The sequence below is a fragment of the Canis aureus genome, chromosome 25 (assembly GCF_053574225.1).
Source record: "Canis aureus isolate CA01 chromosome 25, VMU_Caureus_v.1.0, whole genome shotgun sequence".
In the NCBI taxonomy this organism is placed as follows: domain Eukaryota; kingdom Metazoa; phylum Chordata; class Mammalia; order Carnivora; family Canidae; genus Canis; species Canis aureus.
The window spans coordinates 22,671,127-22,686,474 of NC_135635.1; the positions used below are offsets into that span (position 1 = coordinate 22,671,127).

The window sequence follows — 15,348 nt, forward strand, 5'->3', positions numbered from 1 at the left end:
ATTGGAGGAGGGGTGTTCATTGAGAAGGTATTAGATCTGAGCAAAACTCAAAAGTGGGGAATTTAGCCAAGTTGTCTGAGAGAGCAAAGGAAACGCAAAGGCGATGATAATGGTGTGTGTGTGTGGGTGGGTGGGTGGATATCTGATCAGAGAGGCCGTTGTGGATTAGGACTTTGGTTTCTCTTCTGAGAGAAAGGCAACACTATTGCCCAGTCTTAGCAGTCATGCAATATGACTTACATTTAAAATGGATTTTTCTAAAAAATAAAAAAAAGTGTTTTTCTGTGTTGAGAAGTGACCATAGGAGGCCAAAGATGGGAGACTAGTTGAGAGGCTCTATGATTAATTCTATTTTATATTGACAGGATCCTTTGGTGGAATTGAAAGCTTATCGACAACTGGCCCTGCTAAGTTCTGCTTTTGCATTTGGTTGGAGCAAGTGGAACGCAGTATGTACTTCAAAAAAAGTTATAGTTAAGGTATAGTATGTAAAATCCATAACAATGCTTTGTCCTCCAAAAGTAAGTACTCCAAAGTTAAATGAATGTAGGCCATGGTTTCTCCTCTTGAAAAGGTGAAAAAAATTAACATTCAAAATAGTTTTAAAACTTCACTTTTATTTTTGTCAAAAATATAAAACCAAACTATATAAAGATTATGCCTTCATTGTCCATTATGGTATCAAACACTCTTGACTTCAGGCTAGCGTCCTTTAGCTCTTTACATCAACAGGAGAACAAATGGAAGCTTTTCATGTGAATCAAACTTTTTCCTCAGAGATGGTTAGGCCTCCTAGTTAACTTTCTGGCACATTTACTAGTGCCTGATAAGAAAGAGATCACATTCTTAAAGCTGACTGATGAATTGTTTTAGTATAAGCGAGCCACCATATGTACTAGTGTATTGTGTGTTTCTCCCACTTAAAATAAGCTCTTTGAGGATAGGATTTTATTGTTGCAATTGTTAGTATGTTTTTGCCCTTCGTTGTAATATCCCCAGCACCTAGAATGTTCCCTGGCACATGGTAGCTACTAAATAAACCTCTGTTGAGTGAGTTAATACATTTTAATAAGCTCCATAAAAACATGGTTTAAGAAATGGAACACTAAGAATGTTTCTTTTACATTAGCAATTTTGGGGACCAAATTCAAATTATACTCTGCCAAAATACCCAATAGAAGAACTATTAACGAATTTCTCTAATTTTCTTTTTCATTAGCTGAGTGAACACCTTACTGAAGAACCTATTCAGAATCCTAATTGGACCCTTTTAATGTTTAGTGGTAACAGAGCACAAAGGCTCAAGATCAACGAAAACAGTGAGACATTCTCTGAAGCCCTTAAAGAAGAAACTGAGTTTCATTCTACTTTATATCACATGGTTAAGGATTTTGCTTCCAAAGAAGCCATGGAGAAAATCAGGAGCTCCAACTGCCAGTTTATTGACTCTGTGTGTTATATGCTACTCTCCACTAGATTACTCAGCTATTCTTAATCCCCACTGATAAATTTTATGCAATATGAAGAATCAAGCAACTTGGAGCAAAATCAGGTATTTCTTCAATAAAATGTAATGAGTGACTATATTTCAGGACCTTATTAAAATCTCATAAGCATTTTATTCTCAAATTTTATTTTTTAAAAAGTAGGGTTTTTTTTCCCCTATGGCTATTTAGCTTACTGAAACTTTCACTTTTCACTCTATGAAGATTTGAGTGGTTCTTTATTTCAATACATTTTAACAAACAATATATAATATCTCCTCCTCAAAAAGCTCATTAAAAGATCATAGGCAGGCTTCCTCACCATTGTATTTTAGAGAGGAAATCACAGAAAGAGGGAGTATAAAATATCTTACGGTCCTTCTGAGACCCTCTGGTTCTAAGCTATAATTTCCCAACTAAAAATGACTTAATTTACGAAGTTCAGATACTGAAACTTTAAAAATCAAGACACACACACACAGTAAGATATGCTGTAGTCACACTGGTGGTGGTCCATTGTGTTGGAGTCTGGTAAATGGCCACAAGATTTGTTCTAGAGACATCCAGGAGTCCCCATCTGGTGTGGGAGCAGCATCCACAGACTTTTGGAAAAATCGTCCTGTGAGGAAGCTCATCAAAGCTGCAAACAGTACGATGAATGCAACAGAAAGCCAGAGTGCCTTATTTGCTTTTGTGATGGAAGTCGTGAGATTTGTTGCCCAGGAAGCTATTGTGTCATAACTATAAGGAAAATACAAATTCAGAATTTGTTAATAGCAATATTAAAGAATATTGCCAGCAATACCAATCAAGTCATCGATCTGCCCTACATACCACAAACATTGCCTTGTGATAAGCTACGTAATGATCTGCTCTCTTGGTTTGGGCCACAATTTGCACCCCCCCCCCCAATAATTTTTAGAATTAGAGAAATTATTTAGACTTAAATGCAATGATGATGATCAGATCAATGATGATCTGAAAATTGGGTGACTCAGGTATTATATTTGAGTATTTATCTCATTGTTTCAATCAGGTAAGGCAACTTAAATCCCTATAGTAGAAACAAAAATGTTATTTACTGGGTAGAGTATGGTGTGTGTGTGTGTGTGTGTGTGTGTGTGTGTGTATCACTTATTTCTCACCATAACCTGGATTTTTGCTCTATTGAAATATTTAAACTATTTTTAGAAACACCCACAAGAAAAACTTATAAATCTTAGCATTTTACACATGCTACTACTATCATCCCTATCTTCTCGATGAAGAAATTGATGCTCAAAAGTGGATGAACTATGCCATCTGGCTCTAGAACCTAACACTGTGACCTGTCACAGGTTCAGGGATAACTCCTGTAGACCATGTGAAGTTTGTTTTTTATCTTAAACTTAACCCTGCCTCATCTTTTCCATTCTATAAAAATGGTATCATTAGCAAGCAGACAACTTACATTGAAGAGCCATCCCATTTTGATGGATTTTTTCTCTTTTCAGAAAGACTTGGCTTTCTTGTCCTTTCTACTATTTCTTCTCCAGGGAGTTCTGAGTCATCTTTAGTTCTGTAAACAAGTATTATTTTTAAATATTTGAAACTATGGATAATATACTATTTATAAAATATTGCTAAATTTTATTATATTACTAAAGAGGCTCATAACTATTTGTTTTGCTTTAGAAAGATTTGCTATATATCTAATTCTAAAATTCAAATCACTCATCTTTTATTTATGGAAATTTAATTTTAAAAACTTGCTATATAGAAAAATGTTTGTTGTAGGAAGTTGAGATACTAGCCAAAGGATAAATAAAAAGGAAAAATTTATAAAGAACATGTAGAAGTTAGTTATCACCACTCCATAATTAACCAGTGTTATTAACCTGTGATTTCTTTCTCTGCTTGTGTATAGTTACTATGCTTTAAAAAACAAAGGTGAATATTTCTTGCTCTGTATTTTCTTATTAAACATATGGTAAAATTTTTTTCCTTCTACCACAAAATTATTAACAGTGGATTTTATGCTAAACTGGAGTAATATCAAAGTGTCATTTCTTCTTTTAAAATCTTAATTTAAAAAGTGTTTATAACAATACATTCAGTACAATCCTATCTAAAATTAATATTTAATGAGCTGGGAAATAGAAATAGGAGCAAATATATTTTAAATAAAATCATCTTGTCTTTAACCCGAACAAAACTTGTTTCATTATCATGTTCATTGATGAGTTCCTAGTTGGATTTGAATTTTGAAATTCCAGGCTCATAATGCCATCACTATTACCAAAGGCAGCTGTTTCTCAAAGTTGTTTTTTTCTTTTCTTCTTGGACATCTAAAGGGAATGTGTTTGTCTGGTTTTAGTTTTTAAGGGAAACATGGGTCCCTTGGTGGTATGTATGGTCGGTTGAATGACTGACTCTTGATTTTAGTTCAGGTCATGATCTTAGGGTCCTAGGATCCAGCCTGGTGGCCAGCTCCATGCTAAGTGGGTGTCTGCTTGTCCCTCTCCCTCTGCTCTTTCCCCAGCTTGCTTGCTATCTCTCTCTAAAATAAAAAAAAATCTAAATAAATAAATAAATATAAACAAGGCCTTACAAAAATTCTTGTAAGATTCTCAAGATTTCAATCTTTGGTTCACTAAGACTTCTCAATAGAAATCGTACCATACTAACAAAAAGCAAAAAATAGATTTTAATCTTTTGAAGAAAAATTGATTTTTTTTTTTTTAACCCAGATCAGAAAAATCCATTATGTTAACTGAAAAGAGTTTCGACACATGCAGTGGGCTCCCGGGATTATTTTAAAAACAAAAACCTGAGAGTAGGCACTATGTCTCATTCATCTTTATACCCCTTAGGATTGAGTTTAGTACCTACCACATAGTAGGCAGGTAATGAACATGTATAAAATGAACATAAAATCGTTTCATTAAAATCTCTCTAGATGAGGAAACTGAGACCAAATAAAGTTAAACAATTTGTCCAATGTCATTCAAGGACTTAGAGGCCACATTTCTTCATGTCCCTCCTCCGTTGCCCTCTACCTGTTGCTATGAAGTATAGCAATACAGAGTTTTGTTTCCCCTACTGTTCATTTACATAAAGAGTAGATAGATGCATATACAATACACATATATTACATATATACCTATATAATTCATGTTTTGCTTTTTAATCTAAGTGGATGGACGTTTCTTCTATGGCTCTTTACTGACCTTTCTCCTTGATGACCAGATACTTAGAGGAAAAAAATAATATTCACAATTCTGGCACACTTCAGGGTCTTCTAACTTAAGACCTCAAACCCTGCAGTTTTGAGTGCTACAGGAGGGCATATGTTTTGCGAATAACATTTATATAATGCTTTACAGTTTATAAAAGTTTTAATTATTTTTTTGATAATGTAGCAATGTCTCATATTTCCATAGAGTAAAAGTGATCCCCACTATTTCCCAGCTCACATCAAGTTAAGACACACACACACACACACACACACCAAACTTCACCTACTTTAGTTCACATTTTTCTTCTTCAGCATCTGCCCAGGAATAGGTGCTAATAAATCGGTGTAATGAGGGACGGTGTTCACTCTGCTTTGACCCCAAAATACGCCTAAGTAAAGATGATTATAGCCACTTGTCAAATTAATATATCTGTAGCCATTATCAATTTATTTTCTACTACCCAAATTAATACAAAAATTGTATGTTCTATTTTTTTGGCACATTCACATTATACTTCAAGGAAATTTCATGATTATATACCTATTTTATAATTATTGTACATATACTATGTGTAAATCAAAAGTTACTTTGTTACTTATTGCAAACATTTACTTCAGTAAGTGACAAAGCAGTAGGTTTCCCAAAGAGCAACCATAAAATTAAACTTACCAGCTGCTTGACCTCCTACTGAATCGGTCATTTTCCATCCCAGCCACCTTTAAATTTCAGATGTTAAAGAAATAATGAAATATGAATTTAGTGAAGTTTATGTTTTTGTTACATGAAAATTAATTTGCTTTTGACTAAGAAAGAACACGTAAGAATTTGCTCACCATTCCTGCATTTCCAATATTTCTGGGCAAAGAGGCAATGGTCACCCTTCGGAGAGAAGATGGCTATCCAGAGAGGCCAAAGGTACATTTAGAAAACTACTAGTATTTTATTATTGTATACAACACTAATATATACCCTTGCACATACATATCCCTGCATCTGACCACTGCTGAGCTAACCAGCAGACACATTGTGTTATGGCCATAGTGTCTTCCAGAAATATTGTACCAGTTTATATTCTACCTTCTCCAAAACCTGGATGAGGGCAGCCCCGGTGGCCCAGCGGTTTAGCGCCACCTTCAGCCCGGGGTGTGATCCTGGAGACCCGGGATCGAGTCCCATGTCAGGCTCCCTGCACAGAGCCTCCTTCTCCCTCTGCCTGTGTCTCTGCCCCTCTCTCTCTGTGTCTGTCATGAATAAATAAATAAAATTTAAAAAAAAACAACACTGGATGAGTATAATTTTTGCCAGTCAAATAAGGTTTCTTGTTTAGTTTTTCTGGTAACATCAAGATCAGGAACAAGACAGGGATGTCCACTCTCACCACTGCTGTTCAACATAGTACTGGAAGTCCTAGCCTCAACATCAAACACTTTTTTAATGCTAAATAATCACATATATATCTGCTCTGGAAACTATGATCTTTGCCCATATCAATTTTATTAATGATAATTCTGGAAGAAATTTTTTTCATTGTTAATGCAGCCAAATATATCCTTCTTTTGCTGTCATTTCTTTTATGCTGAGCTTTTCTCAACTCAAGAGGAGATAAAACGTGCACCTATTTTGTAGCTTTTGTTTTCATGGTTTCATTTTTTCCCATTTAACACATTTAAAGATGGATATGATATTTTGATAAACTGATGTGTTTATCAGCCTTGAGATTTGCACAGGAAAATGTTGTATACTATTAGGTGATTCTTTTATTAAAAAAAGACTTTATCTATTTCTTTGGGAGAGAGAGAGCATGAGTGGGGTAAGCCCCCCACCCCAACCCAGTGATGGAGGCTTGATTCCAGGACTCTAGGATCATGACCTGAGCTGAAGGCAGACACAAAGAGCTGAGCCACCCAGGGGCCCCTACTATATGATTCTTAAACACAACTTTAGGAAGTAAAAATATATTAAATGTAGGAAATTAGTTAAAGAAGCTTAAGATTAATCCTTTTATTAAAGCAACATTCCTAATCTAATTTCATAGGTTAGCTGAATATCAAGAATTTCAAATTGCAATCCAAGAAATTTGGCTTCTCACCATGGTTCTGCCCACTACATGATCATAACTAATCACTTAACTTCTGTGAAAGTGATTTTCCTCATCTGTGAAAGACAGAGATTTGGATGGAATGATTTTAAAGTCTCTTGCTTAAAAATTCTGTGAAATCCTGATTTTCAAACTGGCAAAAACTGCTGGTTGACTTTCAATATCCCATTTTCCTCCTTTTTATTTGGTAAAGAACTCCTTGATTTTTAGTTAAGCCGCAAAACTCTAGAATTTTTTTTTTAAGATTTTATTTTATTTATTCATAGAGACAGAGAGAGAGAGAGGCAGAGACACAGGCAGAGCACCACACAGAGAGCCTGACGTGGGACTCGATCCCGGGTCTCCAGGATCATGCCCTGGGCTGCAGGCAGCGCTAAACCGCTGGGCCACTGGGGCTGCCCAAAACTCTAAAATTAAAAATGGATTTTCTAGTCTCATTTTCAACCAAGAATGAAAAGGAAATGTTAATTGGGAATTCTAGGAATTATCATTAGAGGGAGAGGGAACACTTGTTTTTATGTCTTCCTTTTTCTTAGAATGTGACTTGATGTAATGACCAGGACTTAGCCTTCAGCACTGAGGAAGCCACCCTAGGCCATGAAGTGGAAGCAAAGGGCTGAGGGTGATGAAGCAGTGAGAGAATACTGGGCCCTGTGGATTCTTGAAGCCTCTCTACCATTTTTGTACTGCATATTTCCAACTCCAGTGTTACATGAGAGAGAAACTATCTGGCTTTCCTCTTGCCTTCAGTAAAACTTAAAAGATATACAAAGAAGTACAAAAGCATACATATATAAACTTAAACACATACATGCATATCTACATAAACATATATGATTTACATTTAAAACTGTTGTTTCAAATAGTATTTTAAAACCATCTCTTCTGTAACATTTGATAGACTGTTAAGTCCATTAGTAATTACCTTGGAGTTTAGAGAAGATGAACGCTTTTTAATTTGGCAGTCATCTGAAAGGAAAAACACATTTGCACATTTTAGGAATTACACAAGCAATTTATTGCAATGGTCTCAATTCTTTTCAAAGAAAAGCAATAGAACATATTTAAGACCCTAGAGACTACTGAGCAGCAAAAATATCCAGTTATTATTGGTTGATTCATAACAATTACTATCTTAACTGATGAAATACAGTCCTCTACATCACTGTATATGTCTGCAATGCTTCCCCAGCACATGGGAGACACTAAATGAATATATGCTGAATAAATAAATCCAAAACTACACATCAGAAGGTTATTAAATATGATTACTTTTTCTAGAAAAGGGAACAGATCATTGAAATATTCTTTTTAGAAAAGTTAATATTATTTAAAATAAAACTATTACAGGATTTATATAAAGTTTATATTTTAAGGGATTTTTTTATGATCTTAGATGTGTTGTGCTCACTTCGGCAGCACATATAACTAAAATCAGATGTCTTCTTATTTTCTAATCCATCTGCCAGCTTACTAAGCCAGAGTCACTCCTCCTTCAAGAAATAGAAAATCATTGTTGATGAGAATAGCTCATTTAACTTAATTTACTATGCTTTATGTGTGGAGAAAGAGCCAATTCTAACATACCCTAAGTTGGAGAACATTAGAGTCAACTCAATAGGTTGGATGAATATATAATCTCATCTCAGCAATCTAATGAATTTTTGGTGTCATTACCAAAGAATCCTTCTTGTCTCCCAATCTGTTTTCTAGCTAACATTTTCCTTTGGGCTATATAAATAACAGGAATGAGTTATTATTGTAACATAATCTTAACATAAGGGTTTTATACTAAAGACATAGTAAGAATTAATAAGAGATAGAGTGAGAGAAGAGAATGTTAGAAAAACAACTGACACTATTCAACTTTTATTACCTTCATCTTCAAGAGGGTTAAAAGACCTTTCATTTTGCAGAAGAACTTGTTTCAGTTCTTCTAATTCAGCATGCTCCTTGGCATACATTCTCTTCAGGTTTTCTACATGCTGAATCATCACTTCAACTGCTTTACTAACCCGGCTTTCCTAGTAGGAAAGAAAAAGAATTAATTTACACTGAAAATACTATTCTCCATATCCAGTTTAAAAATGATAATTAGACACGTGCATCTATCTTCACTTCATCCCCAAATCTCACCAAAATGACAATAAAGATTTCTTTTTAAAAAAAAAAAAGAAGACACAGAAGAGAACAGAAGAAGATATAACAAAAGTTTGAAAGCTTGCTAAGTAGAAGAACTAGCAGAACTAGTGGTGAATGACAAAGACCTGAAAAAGCTGAACCCTTAAAAAAAAAAAAAGTAAGAAAGCCTACAAGCAACCTGGACTGCACCACAGAAAGCCATACAGGCTCAGGAATTAGTAGTGCCTCTAGAATTAAATGTGAAAAAAAAAATGTGAAGGTAAATAATGAACAGAAGAAATGGTAAAAAAAAAAAAAAAAAAATCTGCATAAAAAGTGATTAGATCCACAGATGATCTCCCTTACTCAGACCAGCTGAGCAACTTCCCTTCATCACTTTGCTGAAAAACCACCAACGTTGGATATCTAGAGAGAGAGAGAAACAGAGAGCCTGTGGATTGGGCAGTAAGAGATCATTTATAGTGAATGGATTGTAGAGAAAAGAATAGATTTAAGCAAAAGTCTGTATACATAATTGAATGCTGAGATACACAGCCTGATTTCTCCTTTCAGCTTGTAAACACTGATAGCCAGGCTTATACTCGCAAACGAGGTAGTTGGAAGATTTTCCTCTGAGGAATCTAACATAGCAAGATGAACGTCAAAACTACTGACATTAAGAGTATCCCAGTGAAACATCCCAGTTTGTGTGAAGTTCAGAGCCAACAAGAACCTTCTCCAGCCAACATACAGCTCCCATTCAGCTATATAGTGGATCATCACTAGTCAGAGGAAAGTTTCGACCATGAAAGAGGAAAATCAACACAGAAAAAGAGCAAGCTGGAAGAGGTCAACTACAGGAAAGCTTCAAGGAAACTAGTAATATCCTCAGAGAGTTAAGAATAAATGTTGCATCCATGAAATAAGAACAAGATAAAAAACTACATGCTGAGAATAAAGAGTCTAGGAATTAAAAATATGACAAAAAAAACATAAATGAATAAAAAAGTTTCAAGGTAATGTTGAGAAAATCTCCCCGAAACTAGAGCAAAAAAACCTCAAAGGTAGAAAATAGATGAAAAAGGATCTGTTCAGGAGATCCAAAAGGCAAAGAACAGGAACTCAAAGCATAGAAAAATTCCACAAAATGTGGAAAAGGAAATAATTCAAAAATGATCTCTAAGAATTCAAGAACATAACTTGCCAACTTATATCCATTCGGAGCTTACCACAGTGAATGAAAATAAATCCACCAAGAGAGGACAGTAGGGATAAGAGGATGTCTTAAAATATGGAAAGTAAGAAAAGGTATAAACGAAAGCTCATGGGTCAGAATGGCATCAAACTTTGACAACACCACCAGAAGGTAAGAAGGAAATGAAAAAAGTGAAAGAAAGATTCTAAAGAAAATAATCTCTAAACTAGAATCTTTCACCTAGCTAGACTATCTATATTAAGCATAAAAATAAAAACATTTTTAGTTCTATAACATCTCAAAAAGTTTCTCAGGATTTTAAAAAAAAATTATAGTTGACATACACTTTATTAGTTTCAAGTGTACAATGATTTGACAATTCTATACATTATGCTATGCTCACCATCATAATAAATGTAGTTACCATCTGTCACTATACAACATTATTATAATATTATTGACTGCATTCCTATGCTGTACTTTTCATCCCTTGACTACAGGGCATTTTATAACTGGAAATTTTTACCCTTTTATATATTCTTGACTCCTTTGTTGTAGATTATTTGACTATATATACATGTGGGTTTATTTCTGGGTTTTCTGTCCTATTCCATTGATGTATGTGTCTATCTTTGTGCCAGTACCATGCTCTTTTAATTACTACGGCTTTGTAGTATATCTTGAAATCTGGGAGTATGATATCTCCAACTTTGTTCTTCTTTCTCAAGATTGCTTTGTCCATTCAGGGTCTTTTGTGGCTCCATATCAATCTCAGGATAATTTATTCTAGTTCTGTGAAAAATGCTGGTGGTATTTTAAGAGCAATTGCATTAATTCTGTAGATTGTTTTGGGGAGTGTGGATATTTATTTATTTATTTATTTGAGTGTGGATATTTTAATACCAATTCTTTCAGTCCATGAATATGGACTGTCTTTCTATTAGTGTCATCTTCAGTTTCTTTCATCAGTGTTTTGTAGTCTTTAGAGTACAGGTCTATCACCTCCTTGGTTAAATTTATTCCTAGGTATTTTATTACTTTTGGTGCAATTATAAATGGGATTGTTTTCTCAATTTCTCTTTCTGCTACTTCATTAGTAGTGTATAGAAACACAAGCAATTTCTGTATCTTGATTATGTATACTACAGCTTTACTGAATTCATTTTTTAGCTCCAAAATTTTTTTTGGTGGAGTCTTTACTTCAGGGTTTTCTATATATAGTATCACGTCATCTGCAAATAGTGACACTTCTTCCTTATTACCAATCTGGATGCCTTTTAGGTCTTTTTCTTGTCTGATTGGTGTGGCTAGGACTTCCAGTTCTATGTCGAATAAAAATAGTGAAAGTAGAGATCCTCATTCCTGATCTTAGAGGAAAATCTTTTAGCTTTTCACCATACTCATTGTTAGCTTTTTCATATATGGCCTTTATTATGCTGAGGTATATCTATATCCACTTTGCTGAGAGTTTTTAATCATGACTGGATATTGAATTTTGTCAGATGCTTTTCCTGCCGCTGAAATGATCATGTGGTTTTTAACCTTCATTTTGTTAATGTGATCTATCATGTTGAATGATTTGCAAATATTGAACCATTCTTGCACACCTGGAGAAAATCCCACTTGATCGTGAGGAATGATCCTTTTAATATACTATGGGATTTGGTTTGTTAATATTTTGTTGAGGATTTCTGCAGTTATAGTCATCAGGGATATTGGTCTATAGATTTCCTTTTGTGCAGTGTCTTTTGTTTTGGTATCAGGGTAATGCTGGCCTCATAGAATGAATTTGGAAACTTTTCTTCTTCTATTTTTTGAATAATTTGAGGAAAATAGGTAATACTTCTTCTTTAAATATCTGGTAAGAATTTACCTGTGGAGCCATCTACTCCTAAACTTTCAATTTTTTATTTAAATTTTAGTTCAACATATAGTGTAATATTTTACACTATATGTTATAGTTTCAGTAGAATTTAGTGACTCATCACTTATACACAACACCCAGTGCTTATCACAAGTGCCCTCTTTAATACTCATCACTCATTTACTCTATCCTCCACCCCTGCCCCTCCAGCAACCCTCAGTTTGTTCTCTATAGTTAAGAGTCTCCTTTATGGTTTGCCGTCCTCTTTTTTTTTTTTTTTTCTTTCCCCTGTGTTTATCTGTTTTGTCTCTTAAATTCCATATATGAGTGAAATTATATGGTATTTGTCTTTTTCTGACTTATTTTGCTTAGCATAATAATACTCTAGCTCCATCCACTCCATTGTAAATGGCAAGATTTGACTTTTTTGCTGGCTGAGTAATATTCTATTGTGTATGTATACCACATCTTCTTTACCCATTCATCAGTCCATGGACACTTAGGCTTTTCCACAATTTGGCTATTGTTGATAATGCTCCTATAAACATCAAGTTACACATACCACCTTGAATCTGTATTTTTGTATCTTTTGGGTAAATACCTAGTAGTGCAGTTGCTGGGGCATAGAGTAGTTCTGTTTTTAACTTTTTGAGGAAACTCCACACTGTTTTCCAGAGTGACTGCATCAGTTTGCATTACCACCAACACTATAAAAGGTTCCCCTTTCTCCACATCCTCACCTACATTTGTTGTTTCCTGTGTTATTAATTTTAGCCATTTTGAGAGGTGTGAGGTGGTATCTCATTGTAGTTTTGATTTTTATTTCCCTGATGATGAGTGATGTTGAGCATCTTTTGTCTGTTAACCATCTGGATGTCTTCTTTGGAAAAATGCCTATTTATGTCTTCTGTCCCATTTCTTACCTGGATTATTTGTTTTGGGGGTATTGAGTTTGATAAGTTCTTTATAAATTTTGGATACTAACCCGTCATCAGATATGTCATTTGCAAATATATTTTCCCATTCAAAAGGTTACCTTTTAAATTTGTTTCCTTTGCTGATTCAATTTCATTACATCTTTCTGTTCAGATTTTCTAGGTCTTCCTGATTCAGTTTTGGAAGATTGCATGTTTTGAAGAATTTATCTATTTCTCCTATGTGGTCCAATTTGTTGGTATATAATATTTTATATAGTCTCTTATCCTTTGTATTCTTGTGATGTCAGTTGTTATTTCTTCTGTTCCTGGATTTTGAGCCTCTTTTTTTTCCTTAATGAGTCTGGCTGAAACTTATCAATTCTCCTTATCTTTTAAAGAGACATCTCTTGGTCTCATTGATTTTTTTTTTTTTTGGTCTCTATTTCATTTATTTCTGTGTTGATCTTTATTGTTTCCTCCCTGATACTAACCTTGGACTTTGTTCTTTTCCTAGTTCCTTTAGGTATAAGATTAGATTGAGATTTTTCTTGGTTCTTGAGGTAGGCCCGTATAAACTCTAAAATTCCCTCTTAGACCTGCTTTTTCTACATCCCAAAGATTTTACACCATTGTATATTCATTTTTACATGTCTTTATAAAGTCCTCTTTGATTTCTTTGTTGGCCTGTTGATTGGTTAGTAGCATGTTGGTTAGCCTTCAAGTGTATTTTTTTTTTAAGATTTACTTATTTATTCATGAGAAACACAGGAAGAGAGGCAGAGACATAGGCAGAGGGAGAAGCAGAGCCTGATGTGGGACTCGATCCCAGAACTCCAGGATCATGCCCTGAGCCAAAGGCAGACACTTCACCACTGAGCATGTCGCTGTTTGTATCTTTTCAAGTTTTTTCCTGTAATTGATTTTTGGTTTCACACTGTTGTGATCAGAAAAGATGCTTGATACAATTTCAATCTTATTAAATTTATTGAGATTTGTTTTTTGGCCTAACGTGATCTAATGTGGAGAATGATCCATGTGCACTTGAAAAGAATGTGCATTCTTCCAGTTTTGGATGGAATGTTCTAATATATGTCTGTTAAGTCCATCTGTCTAATGTCTCATTCAAAGCCATGGTTTCCTTATTGATTTTCTGACTGGATGATCTATCTGTTGATGTAAGTGAGGTATTAAAGTGCCTTACTATTATTATATTATTGTCAATTCCTCCCTTTATGTCTGTTAATATTTGCTTTATGTATTTAGGTGCTTCTATGTTGGATACATAGATATTTACAATTTCATATCCTCTTGTTGGATTGATCCCATTATCATTATGTAATGCCTTTCTTTGTCTCTTGTTACAGTCTCTATTTAAAAGTCTGCTTTGTCTGAAAAAAAGTCTGATTTAATAATATTGTGCTTCCAGCTTTTTTCATTTCCATTTTCATGAAATATTCCTTTCCATCTCTTCACTTTCAGGCTGTACATGTCTTTAGCTCTGAAATGAGTCTTTTGTAGGTGACATGTAGATGGGTATTATTTTTTTATTCAGTCATCCCATGTCTTTTGCTAAGCATTTAGACCATTTGCATTTAAAGCAATTATTGCTACATATGTACTTATTGCCATTTTGTTAACTGTTTTCTGGTTGTTTGGTAGTTCTCTCTTCCTTTCTTCTCTTGCTCTCTTCCCTTGTGTTATGCTTGGATTCCTTTCTCTTTAATTTTTTGTGTATCTAGTATAGGTTTTTGATTTGTGGTTACCATGAAATTTGTATATAACATCCTAAGTACATAGAAGTCTATGTTAAGTTGATGGTCATTTAAGTTTAAACACATTCTGAACTAACTACATGTTTACTCCTATGTTTCATGAACAGAACAGAGATCAGTATGGCTGGAATGCAATAATTCAGGAAGATAATAATAAGAAATAAATTTCAAAAGGTGAGAGGGCAGGAAAATCATGTAGATCTTTTTAAGCCATCATAAGGACTTTGGGTTTTATTCTGAAAAAAAGTGAGGAGCTACTGGAGGACTTTGAACCCAAAAGAAACATGATCTGCTTTAAATTTTAGAAGGATTATTCTGGCTGTTTTATGGAGAACGGATTATGTTGCAGAGAGTACAGGGTTTGAACGGAAACAAGGCTACCATTTAGGAAGATATTGTATTAATCTGCAAAAATAGAATGGTAGTTTAGATCAAGGTGATAGCAGTGGAGAGGAAAATAAGCAGCTGAATTCTCATGGTGGAGTAAACAGGATTTATTCTGATGGTAGAGTAATTATGATCTTCTGTAGGATTAGAGGTGAATTGTGAGAGAAAAATTTTGAGAATTATTCCTAATGATTTCTAATCTGATCAACTTTGACTAAGATAAGATTATGTGTGGAAAAGGTTTTGGAGATACTTTAAGCAGTTCATTTTTGTATGTATTGTTTGAGTTTGT

General features: G+C 34.3%; 2 protein-coding genes across 11 annotated transcripts in view; one reads left to right on the top strand and one right to left on the bottom strand.

Annotated features, from left to right (window-relative positions):
• The window catches only part of DNAI7 (dynein axonemal intermediate chain 7), a 65,907-nt gene extending 64,291 nt beyond the window's left edge, over positions 1–1,616 (top strand). For 9 of the 10 annotated variants that reach the window (XM_077870698.1, XM_077870700.1, XM_077870699.1 and 6 more), the window contains 2 exons: positions 366–479; positions 1,220–1,616. In XM_077870698.1, coding sequence (XP_077726824.1) covers positions 366–479; positions 1,220–1,495 — 390 coding nt within the window. In that variant the 3' untranslated portion in view covers positions 1,496–1,616. The remainder of the gene's footprint in view (positions 1–365; positions 480–1,219) is intronic. The other variant, XM_077870696.1, reaches the window with a different exon arrangement.
• Positions 598–15,348, bottom strand: part of IRAG2 (inositol 1,4,5-triphosphate receptor associated 2) — a 120,350-nt gene continuing 105,599 nt past the window's right edge. Inside the window, 7 exon segments of the mRNA XM_077870694.1 lie at positions 598–2,225; positions 2,935–3,042; positions 4,989–5,090; positions 5,372–5,418; positions 5,536–5,598; positions 7,726–7,769; positions 8,677–8,824. Coding sequence (XP_077726820.1) covers positions 1,982–2,225; positions 2,935–3,042; positions 4,989–5,090; positions 5,372–5,418; positions 5,536–5,598; positions 7,726–7,769; positions 8,677–8,824 — 756 coding nt within the window. The 3' untranslated portion in view covers positions 598–1,981.